Source organism: Dendrobates tinctorius, unplaced genomic scaffold (assembly GCF_039654945.1).
Source record: "Dendrobates tinctorius isolate UK_male_01 unplaced genomic scaffold, ASM3965494v1 ptg000160l, whole genome shotgun sequence".
NCBI classification, from domain to species: Eukaryota; Metazoa; Chordata; class Amphibia; order Anura; family Dendrobatidae; genus Dendrobates; species Dendrobates tinctorius.
Window position 1 is genome coordinate 16,352,271 of NW_027361827.1, and position 19,983 is coordinate 16,372,253.

Sequence of the window (19,983 nt, forward strand, 5' to 3'; positions counted from 1 at the left end):
TGCAACACCAAAAATTTTCAATTTTCTTGGTGGTCCGGGGCGACCCGTATTATCACCTGGGTCCAAAACTGGGGTTTATTCTCCACCAAAGGAGTAGCATCAATACCCCTCAAAGGGATAGGAGTTCGCAGGGGTATCATGGGGAAACCACACCGTTTAGCAAAGTCCAAATCTATCAGATTCAAAGCTGCTCCTGAATCAACAAAAGCGTTAGCGGAAAATGTAGACAAGGAGCAGATCGGGGTAATCGCCAAAAGGAACTTAGGCTGTACACTGCCCACAGCAAATGTGTGAGCAAAATGCTTTTCTCGTTTAGGGCAGACAGAAATAGTATGAAAAAACAGAAAAAACACAACTTATTACGCCTTCTAAACTCCTGACGTTGCGCCCTAGACAAAACCCTATCGCATTGCATGGTTTCAGAAGTTCGTTCGAAAGGCGGTAACGCCTCTCGTGTAGTTTTACGTTCACGTAAACGACGATCAATTTGAATGGCCAATGACAGAGTCATCAAGACCAGAGGGAATAGGAAATCCCACCATAACATCTTTTACGGTTTCTGCCAAACCCTTCCGAAAGAGAGCTGCTAGGGCATAGTCATTCCATTTAGTAAGGACTGCCCACTTTTGGCATTTTTGACAATATAACTCTGCAGAATCCTGACACTGGTTCAATGCCAATAAGGTTTTCTCAGCTTGATCAATAGCATTAGGCTCATCATACAACCCCAAGGCTTGAAAAAACACGTCCACATTAGCCAGAATAGGCTCTCCGGGTGTCAAAGAAAAGGCCCAATCCTGGGGATCGCCGCACAGCAGGGAGATGACAATTTTAACCTACTGCACAGAGCTCCCCGATGAGTTAGGTTTCAAAGCAAAAAATAGTTTACAATTATTCTCAAAATTCAAAAATTTAGATGGATCCCCTGAAAACAAATCAGGAGTAAGGATTTTTGGTTCAACAGCAGATGATTGAGCAAGATAGGCAGAAATTCCCCGCACTTCAGCAGCGAGCTGCTCAACACGATCAGACAATTGCTTAGTCTCCATTTAGACAAAAAATATCCTCCTACAGCCCCAGAGAGAAAAAAAAGAGGAAAAAATATATAAAATAAAATTCTGACACTTTTTTTTTTAAAATTCTTTCCTTCATTAGAGTACCCTAGAGTGTACAGGCTAAGCCACAGAAAACCAGAGAGGTTGGTAACATACGGATTGCAGACCCCTGATCCTATCCATACACAAGCAGTAGCTGTGGAGCGTACCTATGATGATCCTAGATGCCTCGGCACAGCCGGAGAGCTAACTAAGCCTAAAGCAAGAAAGGGGAAGTCTAAACTGCCCCGGAGCAGACCCCAAAGGAATAGCTAGCCCCCAATCATATATTGTCGGTGAGACAAGATGAAAACACAAACACAGGCAGGAAGATAGACTGAGCAAATGATGGGGCCCACACTGACTAGTCAGGACAGGAAAGGAAAGACACTGTCTGCAATCACGCAAAAAACCCTGCAAAAAGTCCAACACGTCTGATGCACAAAAACACTGAAGTCGCATGACTTCGCCCCCACTATATCAGCATTCTGGTATATTCTGAAAGCAAAGCAAAAAGAGACCAATGTAACAGGGGACAAAACAAACTGGCACAAGCAGTAACATATGTGCGGTGATTCAGCACAGCCTCAGCCGGAGCTGGCTGAACCGCACAAAGCAGAGATAGACAAAACCAGATCAAATGCAAACAGAATAGCAAATGAACCACTTAGCTGAACCATGCAGGGACAGAGCAGGAGGCATTAGACCTCAGAAGGCACAGGAAGAAAATCACCAGCAGGGATAGAGGGAGTCAGCTGTCTTAAATCCCAATCTGAAACCCCAGATCTCCAATCATCATCCTCATTATCAGGTGGCCAGCCTCTGTCAATCAGATCAGCTCCAGTACCTTCAGTAACCACCAGAGGGATCCCAGAAAGAGAACTCACAACCCCTCTGTCAAACTGACCAGCTCCACTACCTTCAGTAATAACCAGAGGGGGACCAGAAAGAGAATTCACAACAATTAAGCCTGGTTAATAATGGAGAGGTGTCAATAAGACACCTATCCATTATTAATCCACTAGTCTGAAAGGGGTTAAAAAATGCACACACATTAAGAAAAAAGACTTTTAATGAAATAAATAAACACACATTTTTTCCATCTTTTTTCCATCTTTATTACACTACCAATGCATTCGAAGCCATCATTCTCCTGTAAAAAATCCAAAACAAAAAAGTAACAATATCCTATACCTGTTCTCCGTAAAGTCAAGTCCCATGCCGCAGTCCATCTGAAGGGGTTAAATAGTTTACAACAAGGACCAGTGCTAATGTGACCAGCCCGGCTGTAAACCACGGAGGAATGAATGAGAAGCTGCTTGCGCAGCCCCCCCACCTGACCGGAGATGAAATGATTAGTGTGGGAAAGTTTCTGAACATTTTCCCTTGCTGTTGATTTCACCTCAGGTCAGGCGGGGAGTCTGCACAGCCTCACTGACGTCGCCTGACCCGCGGGCAAGAAAAAAAACGGATAATGGTAGCTGCCCTATAGATTAACATTGGTCCGAGTGCTATGCAATTTTTTTCTCGCATAGCGCTCATCTGTATTTCTCTCTAGTGTGACTCCAGCCATATGCAGGTAAACCACTGTTTTGGTGCATGGCAGAGCTCGAAAGGGAAGGAGCAACGTTTGACTTTTCTTTGCCAAATTGGCTGGAATTGAGATTGGATGCCATGTCGCGTTTGGAGAGCCCCTGATGTGTCAAAACAGTGGAAACCCCCCACAAGTGACACCATTTTGGAAACTAGACCCCCTAAGGAACTTATCTAGATGTGCTGTGAGCACTTTGAACCCCCAAGTGCTTCACAGACTTTATAACGTAGAGCCGTAAAAATAAAAAATCATATTTTTTTCATAAAAATGATTTTTCGCCCCCAATTTTTTATTTTACCAAGGGTAACAGGAGGAATTGGACCCCAAAGTTGTTGTGCAATTTGTCCTGAGTACGCTGATACCTAATATGTGGGGGTAAACCACTGTTTGGGCGTATGGCAGAGCTCGGAAGGGAAGGAGCGCTGTTTGACTTTTCAATGCAAAATTGGCTGGAATTAAGATCGGACGCCATGTTGCATTTGGAGGAGCCCCTGATGTGCCTAAACAGTGGAAACTCCCCCACAAGTGACACCACTTTGGAAACTAGACCCCCCTAAGGAACTTATCTAGATGTGCGGTGAACACTTTGAACCCCAAGTGCTTCCCAGAAGTTTATAACGTAGAGCCGTAAAAACAGAAAATCATATTTTTCTCACAAAAATGATCTGTTTGCCCCTAATTTTTTATTTTCTCAAGGGTAACAGGAAAAATTGAACACCAAAAGTTGTTGTGCAATTTGTCCTGAGTACGCTGAAACCCCATATGTGGGTTAAATTACTGTTTGGGCGTATGGCAGAGCTTGGAAGTGAAGAAGCGCCATTTGACTTTTCAATTCAAAATCGGGCTGCGATTGAGATCGGATGCCATGTCGCATTTGGAGAGCCCCTGATGTGCCTAAACAGTGGAAACCCCCCGCAAGTGACACCATTTTGGAAACTAGACCCCCTAAGGAACTTATCTAGATGAGCGGTGAGCACTTTGAATCCCCAAGTGCTTCACAGAAGTTTATAACGTAGACCCGTAAAAATGAAAAATCTTATGTTTTTCACCAAAATGATCATTTGGCCCCCCCAATTTTTTATTTTCTCAAGGGTAACAGAAGAAATCTAGTCCCAGACATTATTGTGCAAATTGTTCAGAGTATGCTGATACCCCATATATGGGGGTAAACCACTGTTTGGGCGCATAGCAGAGCTGAAAAGGGAAGGAGCACCTGATTTTACTGTTACGGTTTGCAGGTACCATGACCCAGTGGGAGAGCCCATGAGGTGCCAAAACAGCAGAACCCCCCCAGAAGTGACCCCATTCTACGAACTACACCTCTCAATGAATTCATCTAGGGGTGCAGTGATCATATTGACACCATAGGTGTTTGACAGAATTTTATACCATTGGGAAGTGAGGACAAAATAACTGCAGTTTTACCACCAAAATTTTGTTTTAGCCAAAGATTTTACATTTTCATACAAGCAGCGGGTAAAAATAGCACCAAAATTTGTCCAACAATTTCTACTGAACGTGGCAATACCCCATATGTGGTTGTACATTACTATTTAGCCATGAGGAGAGACTAGGGAGGAACGGAGCGCTATTTGCCTATTCAAGTGAATGGGACAGTGTAAATGTCAGTGTGTTTCCACGGATCGTGTGTCCGTGGGCAAAACATGCTGATATGTCCGTTTTTTAATGTCTGCATGGGCCATAAAATGTCCCACACACGTGCATACACATAACACACATTGATGCATAGGCTCCAGGGAAGAAGTGTTACAGTAAGCGCTGTTCCCCGGTGCCGGGTGCTGAACACGGCTCTCATCATTCTCCCCTGCTCTACCAGCGATCGTCGCGAGCAGGGGAGAATGATGAGAGTTACATTTAAGTAATAAAAGAGACAGCAGGCGTTGGTTGATGGGACTATTATTCCCATCAGCCTACCCCTGCTGCTGCTAATAAGAGTGACAGCAGGAGCGGAGGATGGGAGTATTCATATGCCACTCCTGCACTGTAAATAAATACGGTAATTTAAAAAAACGGCGTGGGTTCCTCCCTATTTTTGATAACCAGCCAGACAAAACTCACAGCTGGGGGCTGCAACCCTCTGCTGTCAGCTTCAGCAAGGCTGGTTATCAAAAATAGAGGGGTCCCCACGCTGTTTTTTTAAAATTATTTAAATAAATAATTTTAAAAAAACTGTGTGGGGTCCCCCCTATTTTTGACAACCAGCCTTGCTAAAGCAGACAACTGGGGGCTGGTATTCTCAGGCTGTTAAGGGGCCATGGAAGGGGCTGGCCCCCCCAGCCTAAAAATAGCAGCCCGCAGTGTCTGTGAATGAGCTGCTACTAGCGGTGACCTCACTGAGGCTGTGCTCCCAGCCGGGCTGAACTCCGGTGACCTCTCAGATCCCTGCTAGCACCGTGAGAAAAACTCTCACGGTGCTAGCAGGGATGTCACTGAGGTCACGGCAGTTCAGCCTGGCTGGGAATGGAGCCTCAGTGACTGGACGTAACCTCAATGACATCACCACCGTATTCTGAGGCTGCGCTCGCAGCAGCCCATTCACCAGTGGTTTTCAGCCTGGATGGACGCATCTTGGCACCATTCAGGTTGAAAACTGTTTATCCCCCAGACATGGATTATGTCGAGGGACAGAACGATGGTCAGGTATGGTACATTGTTGCTTTTTTATTTTACTTTTATTACAGGAGAACGAGGGCTTCGCTGGAATTAGGTATTTAAATAAAAATGGAAAACTGTGTTTTGTTTTATTTCTAATAATGGACTTTATTCTTGCTTTGTCTTTATTTACCATACAACTATAGGATTAGTAATGGATGTCAATGCAAGGTGACATCAACCCCACAAATATGAACTCCACTTGCCACCGCTACAGGACAAGTGGGAAGAGCTGGGCAAAGCACCAGAGTTGGCGCATCTAATAGATTTGCTGTCACAGAGTGACTGAACAGTGCGACATGACTCAATAATTGGTAGGTCACAAAACAGCAAAACGACACAACGCCGATGGAATAGGGGAGAGTGAGGCCCTGACAGTATGGAATCATGGACGGACACCTCCTGAGCTCCAACCAGAGCCTGTCCCTGATCTCACCTAACACCCTACGCAGGTCCTTCCCCCTGCCAACATCAGGATACCTCGTCCCTAACTGTCACCTAGATCGGCCCTGGCTAGTGAACTAAAGGAGAAGGATGGTGTGCACTCTGGTCATATAAAGGGGAGGTGCTGGTGGATTGGACCGAGTAGGCCCTAAGTATATGAAAAGGTTGTAATCCACCGCACACAACTACTTGATACTTTGCAAAAAATCAGTGAATTTTTATTCAAAAAAAGTTTTCCAGTCCATACAAAAAAGTGCCACAATTTACAATGACAGTGTATATACACATTAGTTTTCCAATAAGCTACCCAACGTTTCGATCCTCCCGGATCTTACTCAAGGGGTACTTGAAGAAACGAGAGTCGGTATAAGGCACTTTATGTGAAAAAGAAGGTCACCTTTCCAGGTACTACCAGGTACTGTGTTGAATATAGATGAAATACGACTGTAACTGCCTAGGCTCAGAATTAAATCCAGGCATCACATAGTATTTTTGACCTTAAATAATCTGTTGCAGCCGTATAGAGGGCGTTATATGAGGTAAACCTTTTGAGCACAGTGAGGGCAGAATAGATAGTATTTAAGCCGTTTCTGATAGCAGTCCTTTTGGATGCTGTCAGGGCAGAATAGATGGATTGCGGGCCGTTTCTGATAGTAGTCCTGGGAGAAGGTTAGAGATTTAATTCTGAGTCTAGGCAGTTACAGTCATATCTCATCTATATTCAACACAGTACCTGGTAGTACCTGGAAAGGTGACCTTCTTTTTCACATAAAGTGCCTTATGCCGACTCTCTTTTCTTCAAGTACCCCTTGAGTAAGATCCGGGAGGATCGAAACGTTGGATAGCTTATTGGAAAACTAATGTATATACACTGTCATTGCAAATTGTGGCACTTTTTTGTCTGGACTGGAAAACTTTTTTTGAATAAAAATTCACTGATTTTTTGCAAAGTATCAAGTAGTTGTGTGCGGTGGATTACAACCTTTTCACTGGCTACTGAACTGGCCGGCAAGGAGCACTAGCCTCACCTCTGCAGATAACACGCACAGGGGGGATGTGACAGACACCGAAGGGACAAGATAAGAAAAATACAACTTAGCTTTTCTCTGCTGCAAAGCACCACACAGCAGAGTAAGGCACCAGACAAGCGAACTCAGCAAAGCACATCCCCACCCAGAGAGCTCCTTCCTGCAGCTTGGTCACTGTAGAATGAACTAACACCGACAGTCAGCTGATGCATCAGGTGACCTTTTAAAGAATGTGGGAGTGGTGACCACCCACATCAGCTGACCTAACAGCAATGCAATTACACCAGCAGACCAGCAGGGGAAAAAACTGACATTAACCCTCGATGGCCTGAAAGGAAAAAAGTTTTAATCTGAGAACCAGATCCGCCACAGTTCCAAAAATGAATCGTGACATGTTCCTTTTCTAGACAACTGCAAGATGCTATTTTTAGGCTGGGGGAGTCAATATCCATGGCTACTTACCAGCCTGAGAATACCAGCCCCCAGCTGTCAGCTTTAGCAAGTTTGGTTGTAAAAAATGAGAGGGACCCCATGCCGTTTTTTTAAATAATTTATTTAAATAATTTAAAAACAGCATGGGGACCCCTCTATTCTTGATAACCAACCTTGCTGAAACTGACAGCTGAGGGTTGCAGCCCCCAGCTGTGAGTTTTGCCTAACTGGTTATCAAAAATACAGGGGAACCCATGCCATTTTTTTTAATTACCATATTTATTTACAGTGCAGGAGCGGCAGATGAATACTCCTGCTCTCACTGTTATTAGTGGCAGCAGTTGTCAGATGATGGGATCACTAGGCTCATCAGCTGACACCAGTGACCAGAGGTAAAGTTTATACCTCCAATCACAGCTGATCATTCCCGCTGTCTTTTGACTGTGTGGGAACCGCGGCTCTCTGACCGGCGGGGATGATTTACTCGCCGATCAGAAGTGGTGTTTGCCGAGCTATCATGCACATTACAGCGCAGCAAACACTAGAAGAGGGGTAGTCTTAGACGGCGAGTATATCCCCAAACTCTATATTTTAACTGGAAAAGTTGGGGGTCGTCTTATACGCTGGAAAATACAGTACTTGTTTTATGTCCACAGCACCCTCTACCCATTACCAGAAGTGACGCAGTGCCGGGGAGTCCCATGCATATGTCGGCCTGTGATGGTGGTTGTCATGGAAGCGATGAATCTTCCACAAAGTAAAGGGCCCTGCGTCTGCATGTACCAGCTAATTGTAGACATAGTGAGAATTATAATATATGTAGAAGGGGTTGCTGCAGGTACACTGTAGCTCCTGAGTTTGTAGGAGGGTGTTGTCTGATCTGTATATATATATATGTAATAGGGGTTTAAGTGTATTTGACCAGTGATGGACTTATTATTAATTAGTTCAGACAGGTACCCTGAGAAGGGATAGATAGGAAGGACCTGCAACTATGCTGTAATGGAATATCCAGGGGCTCTATGGACAGGTGTGGTATATACACTCCCAAATGAGGAATCTAAATGCTTAATAGATGAGAAAGACTTACACTTCACTCAGAGGAATAAATACTAGATCCGGATCAGGTGAATTGACGGAATGGTTATATGGCTGAGATGCAACCAAAGGGGAAAGCAGGGTTGGATGACTGGCATGTGTTTAAGGTGTGTCATGTGCAGTACATGGGGCGGAAATGTACTCACCTATTGACTAAAGGAGGGTCATCGTGTCTGTAGGAAGTAAATGGTCATATTCTAGTTAAGCCAGTCCATTCCCCTATTGAGTCCCCTAGGTGTCAATGTCTGTAGTGTATGGATTCAGTATGTTTCCCTTTGTTTAAGAAGTATTATGTGTTGCCACCATGTCTGGGTACCTGTACTATGACCTGGAAGGGTGCTTACTTGTTTGTTGCAGGATAGGATTCGAACAATGGGTGAAATGGAGAAGGAAGATAATCCCCTGTTCAAATTAGCATAATTGAGTTGCTGTGAAGAAAGGGGGAGTTAGAAATTTAGAAGGATACACAATGACATAGCGTGGGTCCTGGGAGATCCAATGATGGAGTAGAGTACCTGTATAGCCGTCCATGCATGGTAATGGGTAGAAGGTGCTGTGGACATAAAACAAGCAATTAGATGGGGGATTTTGTGAGATAGCATAGGGCACGGCTGGTGTACCTTGGAATAGTAGTTATGGCGGTGATGAAGATTTTGAAATTGAAGATGTCTCAGTTCGTAACAGATTTTGACGAGCATGAGTTGAACCATTTGACACGAGATTTAGGACTATCAAAAAAGGACAACTCTTAGCATCAAGACTGCATGAAAAAAAACTTGAAAAAGGATCAAAGGTATCCTACTTCCGATCCAGAGAAAGTGCATTTCTGCAATACAATTGAGGAATTGGGATTTCCAATTTATGACTCAAATAAATAGCGACTGTTCATCGATAGCTCAAAGCGGAGCTTAATGTGTGTAATGTGTGTTCTTCTCCACAATGACAATTTATTTGGTGCAATCCAAATTGGCTATTCAGTTTCTCTTTGTGAAGAATATGGAGACATAAAGAGAGTCATTGAGTTGCTGCAGTTTTGCAATATCAGAAACACAATTGGATCATCTTCGTTGACCTTAAAATGGTATGCTTACTTCTTGGTTAGCAATGTGGATACATCAAGTATCATTGTTTTCTGTGAACAGCAGAACTTTTGAGACGCATTGAGAGGTGAGGAATTGGCTCCCAAGATCTGACCTTTCTCACCTCTGCACATTAAACTGGGGGTCATCAAACAATTAATTAAAGCTTTGCTAACTGAAGGAGACTGTTTCAATTATCTAATTTTGGCATTTCCTAGCCTGTCATTTGAAAAAGTAAAGGGCAATGTGTTTGATGGTCCACAGATTTGGCAGCTCAGCAAAGTTGAAAATTTCATTGGGATAATGGCAGAACTTCAAAGGAATGTTTGGTTATCATTCCAAGACCTTGTCAATGACTTTCTTGAAAATCTACAAGCAAACAAAAAATTGTGTCACACTGAAATTGTCCAGAAACTCTTGGAGAGCTACAAAATGCTTGGTTGCAACATGAGCATTAAGGTTCATTTTTTTGCATAGCCATCTTTCTAACTTTCCTGAAAACCTTGATGCAGCCAGTGATGAGCAAGGAGAATGATCCCATGAAGATTTGTAGGTCATTGAGGGATGGCATTAGGGTAGATGGAATGTACATATGATGGCTAATTATTGTTGGAGCATTAGGCAAGATTGTCCACAGATTGAACAGTCCAGGTGAAGCTATAAACGTAAATACCTTAACTACTACCTAACTTTACTACATGCACACAATTTTGCTTAATGTAACAATATATCCTTTGTATTAACAAAATATCTTTAAATGAATATTACGTTCAGGATATTTTTTGCATTATTTTCCAGTGTATGTGCACTTTGTATGGTTTTGGAGACAAAGAGAGGGTATCCTGTAGCTTAAAAAGTTGTGATAGAGAAAAACTCATGATTGGATTCAGAAGCCAAAAGTTAGTATGAAGCACATATCAAATCTAGCTCAACAAAAATTGTGTCCCCCTAATGTTGTCTATGCATTTATCAGTAATAATTCATTTTCTTACTGCATGCAGAGTCCAAAATCATCCTTCCTCACAGCGGAGAAGAGGGCCAGATTAAAAAGCAATCCAGTGAAAGTAAGGTTTGCTGAAGAAGTGATTGTAAATGGCCACACTCAGGTTAGTAACTTCTCATCTGAATATTTACAGCTTCGTATATTTGTAGACTTTTAGATAATATTCACATGTAGTTGATCAGTTACAAAAATATCTGTAGAAAAATCTGATGTCTGTGAATATAAAGCTTAAGATGTTTAGCTAGCACAAATGGTCTCAGTTCAAGACTAGAGGAGAAATGTGGAGTTGTAGACTACAATGCACTAATTTTAATTCCAAAATTAAATTAGAGAAGGGTATTAGAATGTTAAAAACATCAAAATAAAACTTAGCACATCTAGGGTCTCAAGTTTGGTAATTATAGTGGGTACGGAAAGTATTCAGACCCCTTTAAATTTTACACTCTTTGTTTCATTGCAGCCATTTGGTAAATTGAAAAAAGTTAATTTTTTTTTCTCATTAATGTGCACTCTAGACCCCATCCTAACTGAAAAAACAAAAATGTAGAATTTTTTGGAAATTTATTAAGAAAAAAAAATTGAAATATCACATGGTCATAAGTATTAAATATTCAGACCCCTTTGTTCAGTATTGAGTAGAAGCACTCTTTTGAACTAGTACAGCCATGAGTCTTCTTGGGAATAATGCAATAAGTTTTTTACACCTGGATTTGGGGATCCTCTGCCATTCTTTCTTGCAGATACTCTCCAATTCCATCAGTTTGGGTGGTCAACGTTGGTGGACAACCATTTTCAGGTCTCTCCAGAGATGCTCAATTGGGTCAGGGCTCTGACTGGTCCAGTCAAGAATGGTCACTGAGTTATTCTGAAGCCACTCCTTTGGTATTTTACCTGTGTGCTTAGTGTCATTGTCTTGGTCGAAGGTGAACCTTCGGCCAAGTCTGAGGTCCAGAGGACTTTGGAAGAGATTTTCATCCAGGATATCCCTGTACTTGACCGCATACATGTTTCCTTCAATTGCAACAAGTCGTCTTGTCCCTGCAGCTGAAAAACACCCCCATAGCATGATGCTGCCACCACCAGGTTTCACTGTTGGGATTGTATTGAGCAGTGCCTGTTTTTTTCCATACCGCTTAGAATTATCACCAAAAAATTCTATCTTCATCTCATCAGACCAGAGAATCTTATTTTTCATAGTCTGGGAGTCCTTCATGTGTTTTTTAGCAAACTCTATGTGGGCTTTCATATGTCTTGCATTGAGGAGAGGCTTCTGTCGTGCCAGTCTGCCATAAAGGCCTGACTGGTGGAGGGCTGCAGTGATAGTTGACTTTGTGGAACTTTCTCCCGTCTCGCTACTGCATCTGTGAAGCTCAGCCACAGTGATCTTGGGGTTCTTCTTTACCTCTCTCATCAAGGCTCTTCTCCCACAATTGCACAGTTTGGCTGGACGGCCAGGTCTTGGAAAACTTCTGGTGGTCCCAAACTTCTTCCGTTTAAGGATTATGGTGGCCACTGTGCTCTTAGGAACCTTAAGTACTGCAGAAATTCTTTTGTAACCTTGGCCAGATGTGTGCCTTGCCACAATACCTTCTCAAGGAGGATCATAAGGAAGTGGACAGCATGTGACTTAAATATGAGTGTCTGAGCAAAGGGTCTGAATACTTATGATCATGTGATATTTCAGTTTTTCTTTTTTTAATAAATTTGCAAAAATTCCTACATTTCTGTTTTTTTTCAGTCAAGATGGGGTGCAGAGTGCACATTAATGAGAAAATAATGAACTTTTTTGAATTTACCAAATGCATGCAATGAAACAAAGAGTGAAAAATTTAAAGGGGTCTGAATACTTTCCCTACTCACTGTATATTCATCCCAACACTTGCTAATATTATGCTAATATTAAAGTTAAAAGGAACTTGACAGCTGTTCCACAGTCAGAATGTATCAGACACTGGCTGATTCAGAGAATAGCATACTTTAAAGCACTGGAGACCGAGCAGTACAGTAAACTAGTCAAAAAGGCGGGTCCCCAACCACTTCTTCCGGCCCTCAACCATCAAGTGACAGGTCTTGCCTTGTATACATATATAGAGATAGATTTGTCACTCTAGGTGAGTGAGCAAGTAGAAGCCTCTGGGGACCTGCCTGTAGGACTAGTCTCCTATGCAGCTTGATGCCCAGCGGCTTTTAACACCTTCACTTCCAAGCCTGTACTCACCTTCCTGACTAGGTATTTTTTCTTCAATTCTGACGAGTGTCACTTCATGAGGTAATAACTCTGGAACGCTTCCATATATCCCAGTGATCCTGAGACTGTTTTTTCTTGACATGTTGTACTTCATATTAATGGTAAATTTTAGTCTGCATGATTTGCATTTACTTATAAAAATATTGAATATTTGAAGTTAATTTTTAGACCCTTAAACCAGATAGTTATACCACACAAAATAGTTAATAAATAACATTGATCACACCTAATTTACATCAGCTGTCACGGCAGTAACTTGCATGCCTCCTCAGCCCCATCCTACTCACTGTGGTCACCACGCAGTTTCTCTAGTCAGGCCGGCTTGCTGAGTTGTACCTCTTGCAGCACTTCTCAGCACTGCTGCAACTGAAGGCATTTCTATTTGCATTTAGGGTGTGAAGTGTGGCCGGTCTCTGAAGGAATTTAATGATGCTGTGTCCTGCAGAGGTTAGGTTACCAATCTTGTACCAGGAAGCTCCTTCTTAGGCAGCTCCTCACACCACTCCTTGTTTCTTGCTCACACTCCCTTGCTCTGATGTCTCCACTCCTGACCTTAGTTACATTTACTGATAGTGTGCTGCCTACCCGGATCCTGGACCATCTGACTACGCCTCTGTCTCACCTTCCTATACTTCGTACCCATGCCTCTGACCCTCCAGTCAGCTTCTGCAGTCCCAGGTACTGCACTGGAGTAGTGTTTGGTGTCTACCGGCAGCCCAACCTATCCACCACACTAGAGGCTCTAGTGAAGACCTGGTATACACCTAGTCACACTCCTCCAGAGTAAGCTTGGCTCGTGGCTCAATGGTTCTATATCCACCTGTGCTACACAGTCACTCTGTACCAGCGTTACATCAATATTAGTTTTGAGACATTATTTTTTGTTGGAACGTTTATCATCAGTTTTTAATTTTTCCAACAAAGCTTACAAAGCCAATTTTTTTAGGGGCTACATTTCATTTGAAGTGACTTTGATGTGCTTATGTGACAGAAAATACCCATAAGTGACACTATTTTAAAAACTGCACTCCTCAAGGTGCAGAAAACCACATTCAAGAAGTGTATTAACCGTTTTAAGTGCTTCAAAGGAAATAAAGCAATGTGGAAGGAAAAAATTAAAATTAAAATTTTTCCCACAAAAATATTGTTTAAACCCCAATTATTACATTTTTACAACGGTAACAGGAGAAATTGGATCTTACAATTTGTTGTGCAATTTCTCTTGAGTATACCGATAAACCATATTTTTATTTGGGATTTGGAAGCACAGATTTTACTGGATTTTTTTTGGAGGAGTCATGTGTTAGGAATGGCGGAACGCACTGAATAAAATAATAATAAAGTGCGTTCGCCGCTCGGGGTCCACCGTGCAGTAGGTGGAATAACTGCTGCTAGTGGTGGCAAACAAGCAATATGGCGGTATGATGCACACGGGTTAAACTTCACCCGGAGTGCGAAGAGCAGGCTCTGTTAACACGCAGAGGTGCCACAACAAAAACATACGAAACGCTGAACCTGTTAGTGACACAGGCCTCAGGTAAATACACACACGGTATCTGGTCACAGGAGGACCCAAGACAGAGGAGCTGCGTCCCTCTAGACCTACCGTGTGTGCGGCGTCGCTTCTGCGGACGCCAAGGAGGGCTGCAACTGCAGCGCGGCGTAGGACACTGCCGCTCGACGACAAAGCAGAAAGCAAGCGCGATGTCGGACGCTAGCGTAGTGGTGTGGTGAGCACAGTGGCTTAAGGCTTGCCACTGACTGGCGCTGACTGCTAAACTAATTCCCTATCCACATGCGTATTATCAGAGGGAGGGGGTTTTAAATGAGTCAGTCACCAGAATCATGCATCCGTCACCATTCACACATAGCAAGTATAGTCTATACTAGCGCATGGCGGAATGGCCATGCGTGCTTTTTATAGCCTGCGGGACCTTCCAGATCTCCGAGATGGACCAATGAGATCTGGAACAGGACCTGGGCACATGACTCCCGATCTCCAATGGGAGATCGTCTCGTGAGCATACCCAGGAGGAGCACAGAGGAACTTAGTCTCTGGAGCGGTCTGCTGCAAAGTAATCTTCTCTGCAGTAGATGGGCAGCAGGAGACCGCAGAATGTGAGGTTCTGGATTCCTGCAGAGCAGATGCAGAAACCAGACGCCTAACATTATGCCACTCTTCCAGAGCCTTTGTGATACCAGTAATGTGGAAGGTCATTATATTTCCATTAGCAAATGATGGACCTGAGTGGGGACATTTTTTTGGTTGACTTAATGCTTTTATTGAAAGCATTTTATGGTACAGAACATTTTGGATCAGTTCACATTTATCCTGTGCTCTGTGCTGAGCACGTATATCAGCATTTCCATCTATATATCTGAAATACTCGATTCAGATGAAACTCCCAACAGATCCATTAACTACAATGAGGCAGTAGAGTTACTATGGACTCTGTCTACCCTCTGTTCAGTAGTGTCTGTCTCTTCAAAGATGCACAAAACATTGGTTAATCGCACTTTTGTGCATGCCTAAAAAGATGCTTAAAAAGGAACAGACACTGCTGGATTACAAGCCAGAAGGGAGTTCAAAATGAGTCAATTTGCCCCTTTACAGTAAATTTTCCCTCTTGAATTTTGTCTGAATCACTTAATTTAATCCTTATTCATGCAATGAATAAGGATTAAATTCTGAAATGCGTTTGCTAGATTTGCACATTTTTTTCTGCCCATGTACACTGGTGCAACTTTTTAATTCTTCAGTAAAGACTTCTGAATTTTATTCAACACGCTGGATATTTTTCTATTTCTATAAATGGTTTCCTAACTGCGGCACTGCAGATTTCCTTGCATGGCATCCACTGAGATTGTGAGCTGATATTTTTCTTTTTTAAGCTTTCTTTATCGGGCCAGAATGAATACAGCGATACGACTTACATTTTTTTATGTTTTGCTGCTTTTACACAATAAAAGCAATCTTCTAGAAGAAAAATGTTTTTGCTATTCTAACAGCTATAACTTTTTTATTTTTCAGCTGATGGAGCTGCATGGTGGCTTGTTTTTGAATGACAAGATGACGTTTTCAATTATACAATTTCTATTTACATACTCCTTTTTGATCGCGTGTTAATCTTCTTTTGTGTCAGATGTATGCTGAAAAATTATAGTTTTTGCAATTTTTTTTGCTATGGTGCTCCCTTTAGGTGTTAAATAGCCTGACAGTTTTATAGGTCAGGTCACTCTGGGCACAGTGATACAAATATGAGTACGTTTTGGATTTATTTTTATTTTAATATAAAGAAACGTAATAATTTTTTCATTATTTTTCGTTCTTTATTTCATGTTTTTATACATATTTTTACAGTTTGTTTTTCTTGACTTTTTTAAACTTTTTTGCTTAGTCCCTCTCTGGACTTAAACTTTTTTTACTCTGATCACTTGTATAATGCATTGCAATGCCTTAGCATTGCAGTGCACTAGACCTGTCACTTGCAGAATGCCTTTTAGACCATGCTCCTGGCATGGTCTAACAGGTCACTGTAGCTGACAGTCCAGGTGGTCATTATTTGAACTCCTGCTGTAATGGCAATCATTGGACCCCCACTATGACTTCAAAGAGGTGACAATTGGGTGGGACGCCCATTCTTCTCCTAGTCTTCTAAATGATATGATCGCTATTGATCGAGGCACTTAGAGGGTTAAACAGCTAAGGCAGTGTGGGCCTCACCCTTGGCTGTAAAAACTGAGGCTTGGCTATCACGTAAGCAGAGCTCCACACGGCAATCATGCGGGCACGGCTCCTGTGCCCTCACGATTGCCATGACGTATCGATACATCCATTTGAAGGAAGCACACAGTACGTCAAATGTCAGGAAGGGATCACAGTATGGTTTTATCTGAAATGCTTCAACATTTCAGAGTCAAACATACCTGGTTGAAATCATATGGCCAGTGTTTGATACATGCTGCCCGTGGATCGAGCTGTCAGATTCTCTTTAATTTCTTTAAAATAAAATACTCAAATTAAACACAAATATCCAGAGTAAAAGAAAAAAAAGAGACACACGGGGGAGCGCAGCTGATCGCGGCCGGGTGTCAGCTGATTATCACAGCTGACACCCGGCACTATGTGTCAGGAGTAGAGTTGAGCGATACCATCCGATACTTCAAAGTATCGTATCGGATGGTATCGGCCGATCTTTAAAAAAAGTATCGGTATCGCCGATTCCGATACCGGAAGTCCCATTCAAGTCTATGGGACTTCCGGTATCGGAATAAGAAAAACCCTTTCCTGCCCTTGTACAGCCTCTCTGGGGTCTGTACGGGCCTTTCGGGGGGCTGTGCCGGCCTGCCAGGGGGTCTGTGCAGGCTCCGGTGGTCTGTGCCGGCCTGCCGGTGGTCTGTGCAGGCTCCGGGGGGCTGTGCCGGCCTGCCGGGGGGCTGTGCCGGCCTGCCGGGGGGCTGTGCCGGCTTGCCAGGGGGTCTGTGCAGGCTCCGGTGGTCTGTGCCGGCCTGCCAGGGGGTCTGTGCAGGCTCCGGTGGTCTGTGCCGGCCTGCCGGTGGTCTGTGCAGGCTCCGGGGGTCTGTGCAGGCATCGTCCGATGGGACTACAAGTCCCATCGGGCGATGCCTGCTACCATGACAGTGATTGACACATTAGCCAATGATGGGACAGTAGTAGTCCCATCATCCGGCTAATGTGTTAAATGTAAAAAAAAAAATAAAAAAAAAAAATTACATGCTACATTCATACTACATACTACATACATGCTACATTCATACTACATACTACATACATGCTACATTCATACTACATACTACATACATACTACATGCATGCTACATATATACTACATGCATGCTACATACATACTACATATATACTACATGCATGCTACATACATACTACATGCTACATGCATGCTACATACTACATACATGCTACATATATACTACATACATACTACATATATACTACATACATGCTACATATATACTACATGCATGCTACATACATACTACATATATACTACATGCATGCTACATACATACTACATGCTACATGCATGCTACATACATACTACATACATACTACATATATACTACATACATACCACATACATACTACATGCATGCTACATATATACTACATGCATGCTACATACATACTACATGCTACATGCATGCTACATACATACTACATATATACTACATATATACCACATACATACTACATGCATGCTACATATATACTACATGCATGCTACATACATACTACATATATACTACATGCATGCTACATACATACTACATGCTACATGCATGCTACATACATACTACATACATGCTACATATATACTACATACATACTACATATATACTACATACATACCACATACATACTACATGCATGCTACATATATACTACATACATACAATACATTCATACAATACATACATAGACATACAGTACATATAACATAGAGTAACATACTTACCAATACTTGTCACATTGTTCCCCGAAGCCATTGTCGTCTACGGAATAAATATTAACATAACAAACCACAAAAATACTCACCCACGATCCGAAGCAGTCCACGAGTGTGTCCCACGACGATCTTGGGTAGAGAACTGCAGCATCAGCTGATGCTGCCGTTCTCTACGGGCTGCAGGAATCCAATGACGGAAGGTAGGTATCCTTCCGCACTGTATTCCTCCGCCACTTAAAAAAAAAAAAAGTCCCTAGTCTCACTTTATGCCATTGCTGTGTGGGAAATTCCCACACAGCAATGGCATAAAGTGAGACTAGGGACTTTTTTTTTTTTTAAGTGGCGGAGGAATACAGTGCGGAAGGATACCTACCTTCCGTCATTGGATTCCTGCAGCCCGTAGAGAACGGCAGCATCATCTGATGCTGCAGTTCTCTACCCAAGATCGTCGTGGGACACACTCGTGGACTGCTTCGGATCGTGGGTGAGTATTTTTGTGGTTTGTTATGTTAATATTTATTCCGGAAAGACAATGGCTTCGGGGAACAATGTGACAAGTATTGGTAAGTATGTTACTCTATGTTATATGTACTGTATGTCTATGTATGTATTGTATGAATGTATTGTATGTATGTAGTATATATGTGGTATGTATGTAGCATGTAGTATGTATGTAGTATGTATGTAGCATGCATGTAGCATGTAGTATGTATGTAGCATGCATGTAGTATATATGTAGTATGTATGTAGCATGCATGTAGTATATATGTAGCATGTATGTAGTATGTATGTGGTATGTATGTAGCATGTAGTATATATGTAGTATATATGTAGTATGTATGTAGTATGTATGTAGCATGTATGTAGTATATATGTAGTATGTATGTAGTATGTATGTAGCATGCATGTAGTATATATGTAGTATGTATGTAGTATATATGTAGCATGCATGTAGTATATATGTAGTATGTATGTAGTATATATGTAGCATGCATGTAGTATATATGTAGTATGTATGTAGTATATATGTAGCATGTATGTAGTATGTATGTAGCATGCATGTAGCATGTAGTATGTATGTAGCATGCATGTAGTATATATGTAGTATGTATGTAGCATGCATGTAGTATATATGTAGCATGTATGTAGTATGTATGTGGTATGTATGTAGCATGTAGTATATATGTAGCATGCATGTAGTATATATGTAGTATGTATGTAGTATGTATGTAGCATGTATGTAGTATATATGTAGTATGTATGTAGTATATATGTAGCATGCATGTAGTATATATGTAGTATGTATGTAGTATATATGTAGCATGCATGTAGTATATATGTAGTATGTATGTAGTATATATGTAGCATGCATGTAGTATATATGTAGTATGTATGTAGTATATATGTAGCATGTATGTAGTATGTATGTAGCATGCATGTAGCATGTAGTATGTATGTAGCATGCATGTAGTATATATGTAGTATGTATGTAGCATGCATGTAGTATATATGTAGCATGCATGTAGTATGTATGTGGTATGTATGTAGCATGTAGTATATATGTAGCATGCATGTAGTATGTAGTATGTATGTAGTATGTATGTAGCATGCAGTATGTATGTAGTATGTATGTAGTATATATGTAGTATGTATGTAGCATGCATGTAGCATGTATGTAGCATGTATGTAGTATGTATGTAGTATGTATGTAGCATGTAGTATGTATGTAGTATTTTTTTTTTTTTTAACATTTAACACATTAGCCGGATGATGGGACTACTACTGTCCCATCATTGGCTAATGT

At 41.9% G+C, this 19,983-nt stretch overlaps 1 protein-coding gene across 1 annotated transcript in view; it reads left to right on the plus strand.

Moving 5' to 3' along the window:
* FRMPD1 (FERM and PDZ domain containing 1) overlaps positions 1-19,983 on the plus strand; it is a 508,177-nt gene that overhangs the window by 354,743 nt on the left and 133,451 nt on the right. Inside the window, exon 6 of the mRNA XM_073549674.1 lies at positions 10,444-10,548. Within this exon, the coding sequence (XP_073405775.1) occupies positions 10,444-10,548 (105 nt within the window). The remainder of the gene's footprint in view (positions 1-10,443; positions 10,549-19,983) is intronic.